This window comes from Diadema antillarum, unplaced genomic scaffold (genome assembly GCF_040938485.1).
Source record: "Diadema antillarum isolate AM-2024a unplaced genomic scaffold, OU_Dant_1.0 seq00000523_RagTag, whole genome shotgun sequence".
Taxonomy (NCBI): domain Eukaryota; kingdom Metazoa; phylum Echinodermata; class Echinoidea; order Diadematoida; family Diadematidae; genus Diadema; species Diadema antillarum.
Genome location: NW_027271475.1, coordinates 144,163 through 162,538, shown reverse-complemented (window position 1 = coordinate 162,538; position 18,376 = coordinate 144,163). Strand labels below are relative to the sequence as shown.

Sequence of the window (18,376 nt, the reverse complement as noted above, 5' to 3'; positions counted from 1 at the left end):
TGTCAAATTAAGACATATGTTCAGTTCAATTTGCCGATTTTCAAGTGATAAAAATTCACAATTTACCTATCAAGAGAAAGATAATGTAAAAGTGTAGACCGAGGGCCTATTTTATAGTCGTTTCGAGTGATTTTCAACTCTTTTAGATTTGATTTTTTTTTTTTCATTTAATGTTCTCTACACGACCGACAGAGGCTAGCTCTCCTATCTACTCCAGTATCACGCTGTTCGCGCGTTCAGGTCCTTTCCTGGTCGTCAATAATTGCACTTTTTTTATTTTTTTTTTTTACTAACGTGAGGTCACTAGACCTCGCCAGATTGTGCAAATATATTGCATTATGCCAACACTTGGGGGCTTCTATACTACTCACCAAATCAGGCTGTCATCAAAGTAGAATCCCCCAGAACACATCTTTTATGGCAAAAATCCTTCGAACAGCTCATCTTTGGGAAAGTAACTTTTAAAATGACGCCGGCCGGCGAATAAAGGCAGACTAACAAAAACAGCTCCAAAGAAGCAAAATGGTGATTACAGATTGTCACTGTGGTTGCAGCAGGACCCCTACAAAAATAAACAATTTTGACGTCCATCCCACAGTCCAATAGAACATTTTTGGAATACACTGTATAACTATTTTTATCTCAAGATGACAAACAGGCCTTGCTGAAGAAGAAAAGGGATATGGTGAAACAATTAAAGAAACTTGAAGCTTCTTCACGTTCTGGTGAGTATTTTGTATTAAATTAAAATTCATTGATTTATACCTATACTTTAAAGTTGTTTTATCGTAATACAGTACTCTCCGCATAATCGGGTAGGCTCGGGCAGAGCGTTTCTTACCCGATTAAGCGGAGTACCCGATTAACAGAACAGGGCCCCGTTGCAAGAAACTCAAATTGCGTTTAAACGCAAGTCACATCCTACGCAAGTATCTCACGCAACTTGCGTAGGATACTTGCGCGCCGTTGCTAGAAAAGACTTGCGTTTGATTGCAACTTGCGTTTGATTGATAAACGCGCAATCGGAACGAATTGTCATGGACGAGCCTAATTTCCGGTATTTCCCCGAAAAAACGGAACGCGCGTCTAGTCAGCGTAGCTCTCAGTCGTCTGCTCCCTGCCTGTTGCTGCTCCACCGGTGAGTATTGGTAAAAATGAAGACGACTAATACGTTTTGGCCGTTGAAATGATGGTATTTTGCGTGAATTATTAACAGCTTCAATTAATTAACGTACATTGAAAGCATAGATAAGTTCTTTTCGTTCTATAAGCATTTCACGGGCTATAGTTTCCTGTAGTTACGTGCTCACGATCGTACGGTCGTGCGGGTGAAGATGCTGATGTGTATTAGAACTGGCTCAGCTCAGCTCAGTGGCTGTAGTTTCGAATGCGTGAATATCCGCTGAACGCTGTGAAGTATGCTGTATTTCCGTTCCACATAAGGTCTAAATCGTCTGACGCTACTTGTGCTTGTGGTAGAAGTTATTAAAAGAAAATATTATAGGGCCAACACTGCAGAAACCCTTGTTTCAGGCCTAACAGCGTTAGAAAAACTGTTAGCCCTAGCCTACAGGGCTAGTTTTGTTTCAGTGTTTGCCTGTTCATTTGCTTTAGTTTTGGGTTGGTTGTAGCACTTGTAAGTATAGCATTAGCAATGCGAACTAATGTGTATTAAACGTACGTTTAATGATAGTCTTAACTTGTTTTATTATGATTAGAAATATAGCCTGAGGCTGAGCCAATCTTATTAAACATGTTACTGAGTAAAAAAAAAAAGAATCCTTGGGACAGACATTTATGGCAGGGAGTGGTGAGAACTGCTTAAGACCAAGGACATTTAGCGTACACAAGCCCATGATTGGTACAGCCTAGCCCTACTAGGGTGTAGTAGTGTAGGCCTAGACATATTCTTTTTCTTCTGGTTGTTTACTGTCCAACACCCCTTATTTGGGACCAACAGGACAGGGTTTCAAAGGACATTCTTTGTAACACTGAAGCTGATTTAAATCATACAAGTAATAAATAATTCACAAAGCAGTCTTGTATAGAACTACTAGTACTAGTACAGTTACTGTACATGTAGCTACAAGCTAAATCTAACGTTAGACCTATAACTGTTACATGTTTGAAATCTTGATAGAGCCTGCTAGGCTGCTACCTCATAAAATTCATAGTAAACAGGGCAGCAAAGACCTGAAGCTTCCCAAAAAAGTTTTTGATCTTTATGACCTCTTGCCAAACTTGATTTCAAGTTGGAAATTAGCAGGCGAGTTTAGACGCGGTTCTTGTTTTGGACCGCTGTTCACCAGTTGTTGCTCACTGAATCGTGATTGAATAGTCGTCTTGTGCAAGTGAAGTTGGTTGTCATATTTAGTAAACAGTAGCCAGATTACAAATGACTAGTGAGCTCACAGAGATATTTACATTTAATGCTAGTCAGCCTCGCCTCCAGACAGCACTGTGCCATGATTGGTACAGCTACATGATTTTTATTGGTGATAATGTTTAAGCGTGCAAATTAATGTAGTTGTATTACAGTGCATAGAAATTGTGACATTTGTGTGTGTGTGTGTGTACGAATCAAGGACCTTTGTGCCTAGCATGGCACAAGATAAGGTATCATAAATTCCGTTAGTTTTTTGCAAAATTTTTATATAATTTTCATATCTCGAATATGCATTTAGAATGTCATTATATTGACAAACAATCTTCCGAAAGATACACTCAGGACTTCATCTATAGCATGAAAATCATGAAGCGTACCAAACTTGAGCATGTTACTCTACATAGCACTTACAACCTATTCCTAATCAAATGCACAGTTTTTCTTATGCTGGTCCAGCTTATTAAAAGCATTAGCAGAGCATGCTGAGACCACATCTTCTGAGAATTCTACATATGGACCAATGTTGGCAAAAAAAAGAAGAGAAAAAATACTTGCTCACATCCAATTTAATGACATACAATTTTCCAAGCTTCATTGAGTGACCACGAGTTCTTCCAACACTGTTAGGACTCAACATGTCAAACTTAGTGTGACAATGACTATGCAAATATTTGTACACATCTATCCTGTCCCCTCTTTTTGCCTGTATATTACTGAGAGGTGGTAGGGATAGATGACACAGACTAGAAGAGTATGACAAATGTCTCATTCCTGGAATCATTTCAGTGGTCCTTCTTTGAATACTTTCAGGTAGTCTCCTTTGCTCCCCTAGTTTGATTGTTACATGGACAAATTGATGAGTGAAGAATAATTTGTTGATGATTGTACTGTCCATTAACAGCCTGTACTTTTTTATGACATTGTTACACCTCCGTTATCTTGTAGGGTAACGTTATTCTGTGAGTTATGCACTGACCTGTGGATATGGTATTTTATTTCCAGATTATTTCATAATGGATTGCTCACACAATGAAGTGGACTAAAATTCAGTACCAATACAGATGCTTTCATAGTGACTATACAAGTCTGCAAAGTCAGCTGTCATAGTCCTAATGTCATGTTAACTGATGTTAACTAAATGATGTTAACTGATTTGAAATTAATCACTTACTGAATTTTTCTGTTGCAATGGTTCTGAAATTTATCTTAAGCACACATTTTCTCTATGTTATTTTTCAGGTTGCTAGCTCATATCATCAAGATGGTAAGTCATTTTCAGAATCTGTGTTTTATTGTCATTGCCAAATTGAAGTTAATAATTGTGTAATATACTCTGCATGTCTGTGTTGCCAATACAAATGAGAAGTTTGAATGAACAATTCTGGCTGTAATTTGGCATTCTTCACTTAAAGTAAATTATAACTGATTTTCCAATGCTGTATCTGTTATTTCATGTTTTTTGTAGAAAATAAAACAACAGCAAACACAAACTAACAAACATCTCTTAGATATCCATCCAAAATAAGCAGGGCATGAAAATACAAAGGATACTATATTCCCAACATGAATGTGGACTGAGTGACAGCAGCAGTAGTACTAATGCATATATCCATTAAAGCTTGACATAACTTTGTCATAAAAGGTTGCAAATCTTTCAGTTTTGGTGGAATCATATCTGGATAGGAACTCTGTACACCATATGATGTATTGATCAATATCAGGAAATTATGAAGAATATTTAGAATGTTTCACATTACATATTAATAATAAAGCATTCAGTTAACCTTTTTCAGAAAGCAAGGTGACTGATATTACACTAAAAATAATGTTAGTGACAAGTTCCATTACTTTTTTTGTATCACTTGCACACCAAAAAAAAAAAAAAAAAAAATCCTTCAAGATGTTGCAATTGTACTTCTAAGCATTTTCCATGTCCGAAAATGAGAGTATCAGCAGTTTTTGCCAAACTTCATTTTGTATTAGGTTTTTCAGTAAAGTGTTAGCATACATCGCTATTGGAGGTAGCAATATATTCATAATTTATAGTTTTCATGAAGAAAAATAAATTATGTAAACGGACATTAAACTATACATTTAGTGAAATCTGCATTTTTCCCTCTTAAATTTCAGGAAGATCTGTCAAGAAGAAGAAGAAGAAACTGGACAGACAGAGAGGCTATGGCTTTGTGCCAATTTGTGGGCAGACATAAGTCTGCCCTGTTTGGCAAGGCAGGCCATGCCAGCGTTCCGGTAAGTTAGCCTGTACTGAAAGCTTTTACACAAACTTATATTAACACTTGCTTCATGAGAACTTCACTATTCATTCTGATTGTTTTGGTGCAATACTGCCTGTATTTTTAGCTATTTTAGTGAGCTATTGCGATCGCTTTTCATCCGGCGTACGTCGTGCGTAAAGTTTTACATTTTCATCTTCTTCTTGAGGACCCCTTGACCGATTTTCAACAAACTTGGCAGGTAGCATCCCTAGGGGGATAGGATCTCAATTTGCTCAAGTGGGCACCAAACCCCCAAATCCCCCCAAATTAAGGAATCTTAAAAAATCATCTTCTGTAGAACCAGTAGTGATAGACCTAAGTTTATACTATGAATTAGTGCATTGATGACTGTAGTTTCAAGTTTGTTCATAGCAGAATCAGGGGTGCCCCCCCCCCCCCCCCCTTGGGACCCAGGGAAGGGGGTGGGGAGGGGTCCTAATGGGGCCCAAATTGTACATTTTCATCTTTTCTTGAAAATGCCATTAAGAATTTTCACCAAAGTTGGCAGGTAGCATCCCTAGGGGGAAAGAATCTCATTCCCATCAAATGGGCACTATGCCCCACCTGGGGGCCCTAGGGGGCCTGAATTTGGACGGACATTGTAAATTTTCATCTTTTTATTGAAAACCCTATCACTAATTTTCACCAAACTTGGCAGGGAGCATCCCTAGGGGAATAGAATCTCAATTACATCAAAATGGCAACATACCCCACCTGGGGGGGGGGGGGGGTGCCCCCCCCCCCCCCCAATTCCTGTAAGGAATCTTGACAAATTTCCTCTAGAACTGGAAATGATTGAGATAAATAGTGGTGAAAGATGTGAAGGTGTAGTCCAGAATATTATAAATCAATAATACATGTCTCTACTCATATTGTATGTAGTCATAATTACTTTCTTCATTTTCATTTATGTTTTCAGGTGGAAAAGCGGAAAAAGAGGTATTGGAGGAAGGCAACCATACATTTGAAAGCAGTGGGGTTTTCCAGGGAGGAGGAGGAAGTGAGAAGAAAATGGCAGGACCTCAAGCAGAGGGCGCTGAAATACAAGACAGCAAGAAATGCAACGGGTAACGTTACATACCGATGCATGTCTTTTCTGTTCACAGTCGCCGTATTCTTGTAATGTTTCACCATGCATTTAAAGCATTTTTCATGCAAACATTACTGAAAAGAAATGAAGTATGATTTGAATGGGAAATGCATTGTCATGATTCTGTAAACACCCATACACCGAAACACACCAATCCATGCCTTAACAGAGCAATATGACATTTATCATATTTTATTGACGCTGAAGAATTCAATGTTGCAATTTACACTGAAATTATTGGTTACAGCTCGTTATTCCGAAGGTTCATTGTTTTGAATTTCCTTTTCGGATAAACCAATCTTCGGAATAACAAACCTTCGGCATAACGCCACAAATTTTCAGATTAACAAACCCTTTTTCATTTTCGCATTAACGAACCTCTAGGAATAGGGAATTTGCGTATTAACGACCCTTCGGAATAACGAACCTTCGGAATAGCGAACCTTTGGAATAACGAACAGCACCCGAAATTATCGTCAGACTACATATTGCATTGATTTTAAGTGAAAAGTTAAATAAACCTGTCTGGCACCATTTCGTATTTGCTTGCAATATATTGAAAGAGCATACCAAGAAACTTACTTCGATGACACAATTTGATGGGATGATGAGTTTCATATTATTTTGAGATAAAGACTAAAAGTTGGTTTATACCAACTTTTAGTGCAAAAGGATATAGGTTAACTCGGTATGAAGGACAACTCAGCCCACTTTATTTCAGACAATTTATACGCAGTTAGTGATCGCCATACATAGGCACGTATGTTCATTTTTTAGACTCGCCAAAGGGGTTCTTTGATGTTTGTGTTGTATCAACTCGGCCCAAAACTGCGACCAGCCAGAATATGATGCGCTCCCATACACGCTTTACAGTCCAGAGGGACAACTCAGCCCTGCCATCCAAGTGGGCCGAGTTGTCCCTGAGTCCGAGTTAGCCTGACCCCGATCAGATAAGTTCAGATATGCAAACATTTATTGTTGATATTTTGCATTTTTCATCGTTATCCAACGAATATCTTGTTCTTAAAGCATTATTCATTACATTCTTTTAGGCATACATGCACATTTTGGACCGAAAATTCAATTGACAGATTTGCAGGCACACCATAACTATGTTTTGCCTCAAACTTCAGTCCATTTATTCTTTTGAAGCCTCTGCTGTTTTTTATAATATTTGTACAAATCTGTATCCGATTTCAGTGTAATTCGTTACAATGATTGCAGTGAACAAATATCTAAACCCAAATGACACGAAACATCAACATCGTACAAAAGTAACAAAAAAAATCACACAGCTTAGTGTTGAATCAATGCATTTATTACAGTTGGGCAAACAGCCTCTGTCAAAATAATCATATTTCTTTAATATCTTGGTACTGTGTCATTAGTCATTGTAATGGCTTTTTCTAAATAAAATTAAGCTTTGGTGAGTTGAATTAATCACCAAAACAAGCACACTAAAGATACATATACATGTAATCTACACAACTCTTCAATTTCCAGATGTTGTATTGGTGCAATTGATAGTTGTATGTACAGCCTCTGCAATTTTTTCCAGTCATATCCTAGCCCGGTGTCAACAGTGATCATAATGATTGCTATGAACAACCAATTAGTCCCAGATGAATTGAAGCAAACAGCATTTCTTTCAAAACAACACATTGATAGTATGCAATTGATACACCTTAATCCCTCACTAGATCATATAAGTCCTCATATACGGATTCATAATTCAAATTACTTTTGCAATTTTTTCCAGTCATAACCTATAACCCGGTGTCAAAAGTGATCTTAATGATTGCTATGAACAACTGATTAGTCCCAAATGAATTGAAGCAAACAGCATTTCTACCGAAACAAACACATTTAAAGCATGCAATTGATACATATTTAATCCCTCACTAGGTCATTTAAGTCCTCATACATGGATTCATGATCCTATGGATACATGATCATAATGATTGCTATGAACAACCAATTAGTCCCAGATGAATTGAAGCAAACAGCATTTCTTTCAAAACAACACATTGATAGTATGCAATTGATACACCTTAATCCCTCACTAGATCATATAAGTCCTCATATACGGATTCATAATTCAAATTACTTTTGCAATTTTTTCCAGTCATAACCTATAACCCGGTGTCAAAAGTGATCTTAATGATTGCTATGAACAACTGATTAGTCCCAAATGAATTGAAGCAAACAGCATTTCTACCGAAACAAACACATTTAAAGCATGCAATTGATACATATTTAATCCCTCACTAGGTCATTTAAGTCCTCATACATGGATTCATAATTCAAATTACCTTTGCATGTTCTTTTCAGTCATATCCTAGCCCGGTGTCAAAAGTGATCATAATGCTTGCAATGATCAACAGATTAGTCCCAAATGAATTGAAGCAAACTGCTGTAATTTACACAACTCTTTGATTTTTAGATAATATTGTATTATTGTATTGGTGCAATTGATAGTTGTACGTACAGCCTCTGCATTTTTTTCCAGTCATATCCTAACCCAGTGTCAACAGTGATCACAATGATTGCTATGAACAACCAATTAGTCCCAGATGAATCGAAGCAAACAGCATTTATAATGAAACAAACACATTGATAGTATGTGATTTTGATAAACTTAAATCCCTCACTAGATCATTTATGGATTGATAATTCAAATTAGTTTTGTGTCATATATGATACCTCTCATCTTATAAAAAACTTCTAACATGCAGATCATTGACTGAGTTTATTATTGATTGTAGGGAAACAGCAAATTGCTTTTCCTATTGAATGTAGGGCAACCAGAAAACATGCACAAATTGGCAAATGTATTGGAAGGAGGGATCCTTTTACCATTGTGATTGCTACAGATAACTGAAATAAGCAGTATATTACATAATGAGGCAAGACATGGCCTCTAAGCTCTATCGACCAGAGGGTTCAACCACACGTCACTCAGAGATCACAATGTGTTACAGAAGCAGGTGTTCCCTTTGTAGGTAGTATCAGTATATGAGCAGACAGTCACAGTGTATTGGAATTTTATTCCAAGTTCTGGCCAAACATAGTCATCTATTAAAGTCTATCTCTCTCAACTATAAGTGTATTGTTCCCTGTGTGATATGTACGCATAGCATGTCAGTTCAAATATGTTGACTGATGTTACAAATGTTACAAATCAACATACAAGTTACCGACTGTTGACACGTTATGTTACATGCAGGTGGAGGAAGCCTTGAAATCAAACCCTTGATGGAGGCGGTGCTTGAAGTGTTGGCCAAGGAAGCTGTTGTAGGTGTAAAGGGACAGGAGACTGAAGCGGGGTTCAGTTCATCTCAGGTTGGTAAAGTGTTTTGTGGCCATTTATCATGTTTTTTTAATGGGCCTTTTAATGTTTATTGTTCAATTTCACCAAAATGAAGTTTCCAACAAAACATTCAAATTCCTGTCATTTTCTAATCAAGAAGTAGGCCTTTGTGTTCATTTTTTTATTGTAGGAATAAACCATTGTAAAAGGAATTACATTTTGATTAAAAGACTTGAATAATGAATTACTTTAATGCATCACTATTTCGTTCAAAGGTTTATTTCTGTTTCAAGTTATATGTCATAAAATTGATAGCTAATAAGGAAAGATGCATGAAGTAAATCCCAAAAGATAATCTTTTAATTGATAATTGTGTAAGAATAGTCATCTTCAATACATAACATTAGCTATTACCAATTTGATTGTGTTTACCGTTTGTCCCTTTAATAGAGCACCAACGAAAGCGAAAATGACACTGCCTCAAATCTTTTGAGGCAGCTGCTTGAAGGGACGGCATCCTCCCCAGTGCTCCCGATTTCCACTCCAGTTCAACAACCAACTCCCATAACTCCAGATCGTCCAGCTTCCCTTCCCCCTGCAACTGATTCCCCTGCAACCCACCCGACAGCATCTCTTCCTTCTGCAACATGCCCCTTTGAAATTCCTTTCCCTACTCCACATCCCCCCACGACCCATCCACCTGCTAGTCAGCAGCTCGTTGCGTTGGAAAGGGAGCGTCTTATTATTTTGAGGCAGCAAAATTCCCACCTTGAGAGAATAGCAAACTCTCTTGATGTTATTGCTGCTGCAATGTCAACACCTAACTTGTGTTAATTCTATAATGTTCTTTTTTATACCATGAATGTAATTGCATGTGTTGAGATGGGACTGCAGTTTGCCATATTTTCTGTGAGATGATGACAAACCTGTTATGAATTATGCAACCGAAAAATGACATTTTAAAAGAATTTACATTTTATTGGATGTTAATTGGTTTTGAAAAGGCTTAGATATCCAGAAACAAAGAAATCCTAGTGACAGTTTTATTCTCATAATAGGACCATTTACTTCATTATTTGTTTGGATATCTGTGCCACTTACTGGACAAGTTAACTTTCATTCATACATGTGGATTTAGTAAATGCAAGAATAAAAAGGAGATCATATCAGTGAGAGTTTTAGGAAAATCAGACAATCCATTAAAAATTTACAGATTTTTAAGGTTTTTGCACAATCACTGCTGAATGAGAAGACTACTACAGTGTGTGATGTCACATGCAAACAACGATATAAAAAATATAAAAAGAATTTCACTTTTTTTGAAAAAAAGTTGACATTTCCTCGACTCATCATTGTCATAAGTTAAGGGTAATTTTATTCCCCCTTCCCTTTTGAAAGAAGGAAGTCAAGTGTTCTTTGACTATGCGAGAAAAGTGTGAATATCTTGATTTTTCTTCTTATTTTCTTTACATTGTTCTACACAAATGGCATCACAAGCTGTACTAGTCTTCTCAACTAACAATGAAGAAGCAGAAACTTCAAAAGTTGATGACTTTTAAAATGATTGTCTGATTTCAATCAAACTCTTGCTGATGTATTCTTCTATTGTATATTGCTGCATTCACTCAATCCACACATTTATGAAGGTGAACTTGTCCTTTAAAATTGGACTTCTATATTTCTAACTTTGACATGCCGTCAATCCCTCGTTTGAGGCGAGACCCCACTTTAACGAAGCTGATGGGGTGCTATACCCCCCTAACGATTCTTCGTTTGATCGTTGGTAGTCGAAGTATTTGTCCATTGCAAATTAGCTTTCTGCTCAGGCGTGACAAACCTGGAGGCCAATTATAAAGCCAGGGTTTAATGACTACAGCAGCTGTCGTATTACGTAAGAGCATGATAAGGATATCTGCCTGTGGCAGACCATTCAAAGTGAACTCAATTTTCTCTATCCTTTCTAAAGTTTTCAATTTTATATTCTATTGAGAAATTCTATGGTCATCCATTTTACATTTCGAACGAAAAAAATTGACCCGTAAATAACGAAAATACAGGAATAAGAAGGAGCTACATAGCCCATGCCAAAACCAAAACAATCTCCTCCTATCGCGGTGCCCCCCCCCCCCCCCCCCCCGTGGCGCTGTGGCAATGACTGATGCTTAGATTAGGCAAGGGTCAAGAAACAGGTGTTTTATATCTTTGGTTTTTAAGTCATTGATTGCCAAGATATACACTGACATTATTTACGGGGGTGTAGCCTCTTCAAACGAGAGATTTGCGTCATGAATACCTCTTCAAGCAGTATGATCTTTATCAATCTTTGCAAATGGTTTGTGATTATCTCACAGAAAGTTTCAATCTGCATACCCCAAATCACCTCAATCTATTCCATCTCTTTACAAATAATGTTAACTGCTTATCCATCACAACATGCATAATCTGCATCTTCATATTAGTTCATGGGGCATTAAAAACAAATATAAACTAGAGTTGGAATTTGTCAGCACTGACAAATTAGGTGATCCGATCTATTTGGAAATCAATAATTTGAGTCCTGATCCCAATAGGCATGACCATACAGGTTTCATATGTGTTTAGGGGACATTGGCCGTGTGATGTTTGGATTCTCATTTAAAAGGGAGTCAGACTTGCCATCTTTGGTACCGAATTCCGTATACACTAATGAAGATACAGAATGAAGTATATTTGACCTTTGACCCCACTTTGCACTGCCAAGATGGCATCTGAGCAAAAAGTGGTTATTTTGTGAAATGATCCTTGTAACATGGTCTTTTGCGTGTGCAAAATATGGGAAAGCTTGGACATGTATTCACCAAGATACAGGATGAAACATTTCTGACCTTTGACCCTAATTTACCTACACAAGATGGTGTCCGATCAAGTAGTTGCTCATTTATGAAATATGTATGTGACATGAACTAAACATATGCAAAATATGGGGGTGATAGGGGCTGTTTTTCTTGAGTTATTGCAAGGACAGTTGCAGAAAGAAAGAAATACCTCAATACATCGAAGATAAGCTTTAAATTCAACCAAGTTTTTCGATGTGGTATGAAATAATGGAGGGTACAGCTACAACGTATGAAATTCTGGGAGAAATTCACCAAAGCATAAGTGAGCTAGTGCTCGATAAAGATAGTCATGTCAATTTTCATTTCCAGAGAAACTGCACTCCCGTAGAGATAACACGTAAACTGGTCAAATTTGACAAGATTACTTTCAATCCATTTTTACGAGGTGATGCCGTCTTCCAATTAAATTTTTGCTAGAATATCGATGAGAGCATTTAATAAGCTACAACATACTAAAATCTGGGTGAAAATCTGCAAATTTGTGGACATTACGTCACATATTATACAATATACAAGAGGAAGTATTCTTGACCTATGACGCTCCCTTGCACAGACACGATGGCTTCTGAGGATAAAGTCATTATTTCATGAAATGATTCAGGTAACATTGTTTGATATATGTGTACAATCTCCCTTCTGTAAGGCCTATTCTAACCGAGATACAATATAAAGAACTTTTGACCTTCATGCCTCACTTCCGCAGCCATGTCTATGGAAAATATGGGGGCAATATGCTATGTATCTGCTACGATAAAGAAAAAGATGCTTTCGATCCTTGTCCCTAACATGTACATAGACAAGATGGCTCCTAATTAGAAAGTTGTTATTTCATGAAACCTTCCATATGGCTTCGGCTAAATGTGTGCACAATATGGGAGTAATATGACATGTATACAAAGGTACAGTACAAATTCTAGTCTTGACTCTTCCTTTGCTCCAGCCAACATGTCGTCTGATTAAAAAAGTCGACATTCTATGAAATGATCATGATAACTTGGTCTACGTATGTGCACAATCTGGCCCCCGTAAGGGACTGTATAATAACCAAGATACAGAAGAAAGAATTTTTGAACTTGTTATTACAGCCATGATGGCAGATGACCAAAGAGTTATTTTATCAATGTATCGTGGTCCATGTGTGCAAAGTACGGGGGTGATACCACATACAATCACAAAGCTACTGAATGAAGTATATTTGACCTTCAACCTCCTTTGCACGGACAAGATTGGGTCTAAGCAAGAAGTTGTTATTTTGTGAAATGATTGTTGTATCATGCTCTTTAAGTCTGTAAAATATGGGAAAGATACAACATGTATTCATGAATACACAGTATTAAACATTTATGACCAATGACCCAAATTTACCTACCCAAGATGGTGTCAGATGAAGTAATTATTTAATGAAGTGATGTACATGACATGTACTAAGCAAGTGCAAAATAGTGGGGTGATATTGAATTTTCTTCATTTGCTATTGCTAAGAAAATCACAGAAAGAAGAAATATCTCCATACATCGAAGCAAAGATTCATTTTCAGATAAGTTTTTTGATGTGATCCCAACATATGATGAAAAATGGATAGCCCCAGGTCTCGGCTAATACATGTACATATTCATCGAAGGATAGTGAGCTAGTACTCTCAGAAGACAGTCGTGTCAACTTTCATTTCAAGAAAAAATTCACTCCCATAGAGATAACTGGTCCAATTTGACAAGTTTAATTTCAATCCATTTTTTTCGAGGTGGTGAAGTTATCCAATAAAAATTCTGAGGTATGGTTCCAACGAGCTGAAATGGACTGAAGATCAATGGATTTTACTTATTCATTTTGTTATTAAGAGAGCATAGCTGCTAGTGTGGACATTTTAGCAATTCAGCTGGCCCTTTGACCATTGCCCTTTGAAATCTTGGCCCAAAACTTTCCCCAGCGAATTTATCTGAAAATGCATGTACATGTATGTACGCTATATGTTGCAATGAAGTACTTCCAGGCAATGCATGTATATAGGAGTTATTGTGATGTTTTTAAGAATTTGACTTTAACCTTTAATCTTATTGAGCATGTGCAACCAGGAGTTGATAGGCACAGCTCTGTTCACTATTTTTTTTTCTAATTGACACTCTTCACAAGATAGATTTTGGAACAACTTGACATACGAATAACCCCTGAACCCCAAAAGTAACACTTCATGGCTGAGGCATAAAAGCACATGTATGCTGTACTTATGGTCCAAAGAAACCTAGGCATCAAATGCACGGACTATCTCTGCTCGCACAGCTGCGGCTGCTGGGTCCACATTTCTGTTGACGAACTCCATTGCAGCATCTTCGTTGGCAGGTGCGAAGTCGTCATCCATGTCGTGTCCACCCAGATCCTTTGAGATGTTAAACAGGACACACGCTGCTGTGATGATATTGCAGGCTCGCTGGGGGGAAATTTGCAGTCCATGGCCGATTAAACAACGAAATTTGTTTTTGATCTGGCCGTTGAGTTGCTCAATGATGGACCTGGTGTGAACATGTGCACTGTAGATTTGTAGATGAAATTAGAAAAAAACAAAGAAAAAATGTCAACATTAATGTTGTCTTACCCTCCTACAAATTGAAAATGAAGACATTTTTTGCCCAGACATCAAAATATAAAGTGAGGCATTTTCACAGTGAAAGGGTACATTACATTTATATGCATAACCTCCTGTACAATGATGTATTATACAACACTGTTATAAGAGGTAATTGTGTCAAATGCCACAGAATTGCTTGAAAGAAGCTGTCTATCAGAATTTTGCCAAAATAAATAATTTTGGAGTAACTGTATTCAACTGTAAACAGATATCTACCAATATATATTAGTGTTGTAATGAACAGATCTTTTTTTTTTTCCTAGATAGAGTTACAGTACAGTGAAGGTTGTATATACCGGTAAGCCTTCTTCATTTTTAGTTTGGTCTGAGGGTGTAGTACCACAGTGTGTAATCATTCAGAGAAGAAAAGATTGAATACATTTGTTGATGTAAAAGAAATACAAAGTAAATGATAGCAATGCAATACACAAAGATAAGATATCTGTGAAATAACTGCAGTGTTCACCATTTTCTAAAAAAAAAGGAAGATGTTATTCAATGAACACTATGTCATGTTATGTTTTGAAAACATGTACCATAATATTTACTGTAGAATTTGACATACTTGGTTACTTACTGGTTGTATGCATGTTCTGCTCTCGTTTGAGGATTCAGTATTGGGGTCATGAGGTATGGAAGCAAGGGATACCCAGAATCTCCGAGCAGTATGCCTTGAAGTTGGCCACTTTCAAACTTCTGGAAGAGTCTGCTGTTCTGTGATAACAGTTTGTGATACAATACAAACTTGTAAGAATATAAAGTAATGCTTTTGGTTTTTTGTATTCAGTCAACCAACAATTATTTATATTTTTATATATAAGTGTGACTTCAATTATGACATGTTTTTCTCTTTTTTTTTGAGTGAAGGTAATATCAATTTTCTCACATTGACTTTTCAAATTTTATTGCATTTAGTTTCTTATTTTGTTTCATAGTATCATTGACTCATTGCCTAAGGAAATATACATTGATGGCCTTGTGCTGCAGTACTATTTCTTGTTTTAACATCATCAAGACTTTTAAAGCAATGTAAATTCTGAAAGGTGCTATTTCATAACAGCTAATGTCAAACTCATTTAAATTGTAATTTGTCATGAAACTGTATCAACTCTTTCGATACATATGGTCAAGTTTGTGAGATTTAAAGCAAAAAAAAATGGTGCATTTTCAAATTGTATTATCATTATCGAGAGAACTTACCTGAAATATGCGGCTATCATGTGTGCTGCCTGGCCATCGCGCAACACAGTTGGTTATCCTGAACTTGGCATCGCATGCCAGCTGAACATTTACTGTACACCTTCCCTTACGATTTATGTAAACATATTCGTCTTCCCCGAGGTGGCATCCGTGGAGACTGACATGCGTGCAGTCTATCACGCTTACGACTCTTGGGAATCCCGCAATGTTGTGAAACTGCTCCACAGTTGAGGCCACAACTTCTGGGGCATGGGGGAATTTGATGACCTGAAATTTGTTGACAAGACAAATTGTTCTACATGTAATTGAACATTTTAAATAACATCGCAAAAGGTCTAGAATACAATACTCACAGTATGTGGTACTTACATCTACGTACGTGACGTTTGTATTATTGTTGTCAGTTTTTTTCTATACCGTGTATATTCTCTTTTTCATTACAATGATAAGTTAAATGAAAAGTTATTATGATGTTGAATAAATTATTTCTTCACATCATTGACACCTAATAACTTCATATTATTTCATTTTCTCTTGTACAGTATACTATGTGTAATTGTGTGGTTACATATTTACAGATCTATATCTATATCTATATCTCTCTCTATGTATGTACATGCAATGAATTTTTTCATTTCTTTGTGTGGGATGTATGTGGTGCATTCAGTATATGTGTGTGTATCATGATTCACTGCTTTAACTTTGCACATCTTATAAGTAGTAACGCTTTCAATGGAGTGCGTACACATTTGACACATGTTATTGACTTGTACATCAATGTATGAGAGTGGAAATGTTTTTTGTTTTGTTGTGCTGTTAAGTATTTGTGTGGTGCTTTGTTAATTTCTTCTTTATGGGGGCGGGTGCTACAGTTTGGTGTGTAGACTTATGTGTTCTATATGTATATATGTGTGTATATACATACATACATATATACATGTAGAACATATGACGAATTTGTTCGCAAAAACCAATAGGTCCATTTTTGAAGATTTTGAAGTACTGTCTCTGTCATAAAGTACAAAATAATACCTTTTTAAATGATATATTGGTCACTACACATACAGGTACATTTTTGAACTTATGGTCAAAAGAAGCGAACATTTCCTTATTATTCTCTTTATTTTTCTTGACCTTTAATCGTAAATATCTCAATTTGGCTAATATGGACTTATCGGTTTTTGCAAACAAACTCTTCATAATTAATACAGATTACAGGGTATTGTTTTCAATTGTCTAGAGGTATTTCACATACATTGTAGAATGGGTAATAAGGTAAATGATTGTGGTCATATTATGAAAGTTATTAAGAGACATTGATGTCTCTAGCAAGTTATTGGAGGCAGATTTTTCATTTAAAAAAGTTATTAAGGATTTTGAAATATTTCATTTAAAAGATGTCATATTGTGCACTTTAAAAAGTGTGCTTTAACTGTACATTAAAAAAGTATAGCTGCGTGCTTTAAGTTTACACTTGTATTCTGATGTGTATGAGTGTGTGAATATGATGCTAATAATGACATTCAAACATTTTGCCCTAAACAGTGTTTGCAGGGAAAAAACTTTTTTTTAAATTCTAAATACATTGTACAGTAATAATAATAATAATAATAAAAAGTTGCTGGATTAATTGCTGCCCTCTCAGGCCACGTAAACGTAGACGACGATTCGATGATCACAGGAGATCGGATACTGTTCGATGCGTACACCACCACTGAACTGTAGCAGAAGTTCAGAAAGGCTCGATTTGAAGGCTGACAAATTATCATAATCAAACTGAGTTAGTGTTCTACATCTTCCTGAACTGAGCTAAACTGACTGTCTGGAAATTCTGCAAGTGTACTAGTTCACTACTGGACATTAGACAAGGCTAGGACTGCTGAGTTACAATTGAATGTTCGCTTCAAACAACGTGGGAAAAATGTAGTCAAGGCAAGGCAAGGCAAGCAAGCTGAGTGTCAGCTGCAGCGTAATGACTATTATACTGTGTAGTAACTACGGTAAACATTCGTACAGGTACTCTTAGTCCCAGCCATGGTTGTTCATGGTGGCGACTGCCACGGTGGCCTTCATAATAAAGTTTAGTTCAGAACATTGCTAAAATGAATGTGGTGATATCAATAGCGACTTTATTGAAAGTCGGTATCTAGTTCTAGAATACAAAATAAATTTTACAAAGGCAAATAAATGTACTAACGTTGTTCTTCTGCTGGCACAAGGCCTCGGCAACAGCATGCACGCACCGGGAGACTGTGCTGCGGTGTACACCGTGAATACTCGCAACAGAGTCAAATAATGAGCCGGTAGCCATGAAATTCAGGGCAATTAGAACTTGAAGTTCAGTAGGGATGGCATGGCTCCTTGCTGTAGCGCGCTGTAGATGGTTGTCCAGCATGTTGACAATGTGCATGATACCATCCCTACTGAAACGATATTTCTTTCTGAGTTCCTCGTCAGTGAGGGAGTCCAAGGCAGAGAACCTTTGTTTGAAAGTACGATGAGGCCGAGGAGCTTGATGGAGTGCCTCCTCCTCCTCCTCAAGTTCTACCACATAGGCAGCCATTTTGATTGTGCTGTGACTGATTGCTTGCATTTGATCTACATCAAACGCAAAG

The 18,376-nt window shown here is 37.0% G+C and overlaps 2 protein-coding genes across 2 annotated transcripts; one reads left to right on the top strand and one right to left on the bottom strand.

The window, feature by feature from the left end:
• The first annotated feature begins 4,343 nt into the window (after positions 1-4,343).
• On the top strand, positions 4,344-11,142 carry LOC139734299 (uncharacterized). Its single transcript, XM_071645093.1, has 4 exons — positions 4,344-4,636; positions 5,582-5,729; positions 8,979-9,094; positions 9,513-11,142. Exons 1-4 carry the CDS (start codon positions 4,565-4,567, stop codon positions 9,894-9,896), a joined length of 720 nt encoding a protein of 239 aa, XP_071501194.1. The 5' UTR covers positions 4,344-4,564; the 3' UTR covers positions 9,897-11,142.
• Positions 11,143-14,117: 2,975 nt separating this feature from the next.
• LOC139734347 (putative nuclease HARBI1) lies at positions 14,118-18,324 on the bottom strand. The gene is made up of 4 exons (XM_071645139.1): positions 18,005-18,324; positions 15,762-16,056; positions 15,139-15,275; positions 14,118-14,463 (listed from the first exon to the last, which is right to left on the bottom strand). Exons 1-4 carry the CDS (start codon positions 18,322-18,324, stop codon positions 14,178-14,180), a joined length of 1,038 nt encoding a protein of 345 aa, XP_071501240.1. The 3' UTR covers positions 14,118-14,177.
• Between the last annotated feature and the right edge of the window lie 52 nt (positions 18,325-18,376).

What these genes read in the sequence shown, in the direction of transcription:
- LOC139734299 (XM_071645093.1), top strand. Translation starts at nt 4,565, where the DNA reads ATGGCTTTGTGCCAATTTGTGGGCAGACATAAGTCTGCCCTGTTTGGC. An exon ending in GACAGCAAGAAATGCAACGG is followed by an intron (nt 5,730 to 8,978) that starts GTAACGTTACAT and finishes TGTTACATGCAG; the next exon opens with GTGGAGGAAGCCTTGAAATC. An exon ending in CGGGGTTCAGTTCATCTCAG is followed by an intron (nt 9,095 to 9,512) that starts GTTGGTAAAGTG and finishes TCCCTTTAATAG; the next exon opens with AGCACCAACGAAAGCGAAAA.
- LOC139734347 (XM_071645139.1), bottom strand. Translation starts at nt 18,324, where the DNA reads ATGGCTGCCTATGTGGTAGAACTTGAGGAGGAGGAGGAGGCACTCCAT. An exon ending in CACCGCAGCACAGTCTCCCG is followed by an intron (nt 16,057 to 18,004) that starts GTGCGTGCATGC and finishes AATTACATGTAG; the next exon opens with AACAATTTGTCTTGTCAACA. An exon ending in ATGATAGCCGCATATTTCAG is followed by an intron (nt 15,276 to 15,761) that starts GTAAGTTCTCTC and finishes CTGTTATCACAG; the next exon opens with AACAGCAGACTCTTCCAGAA.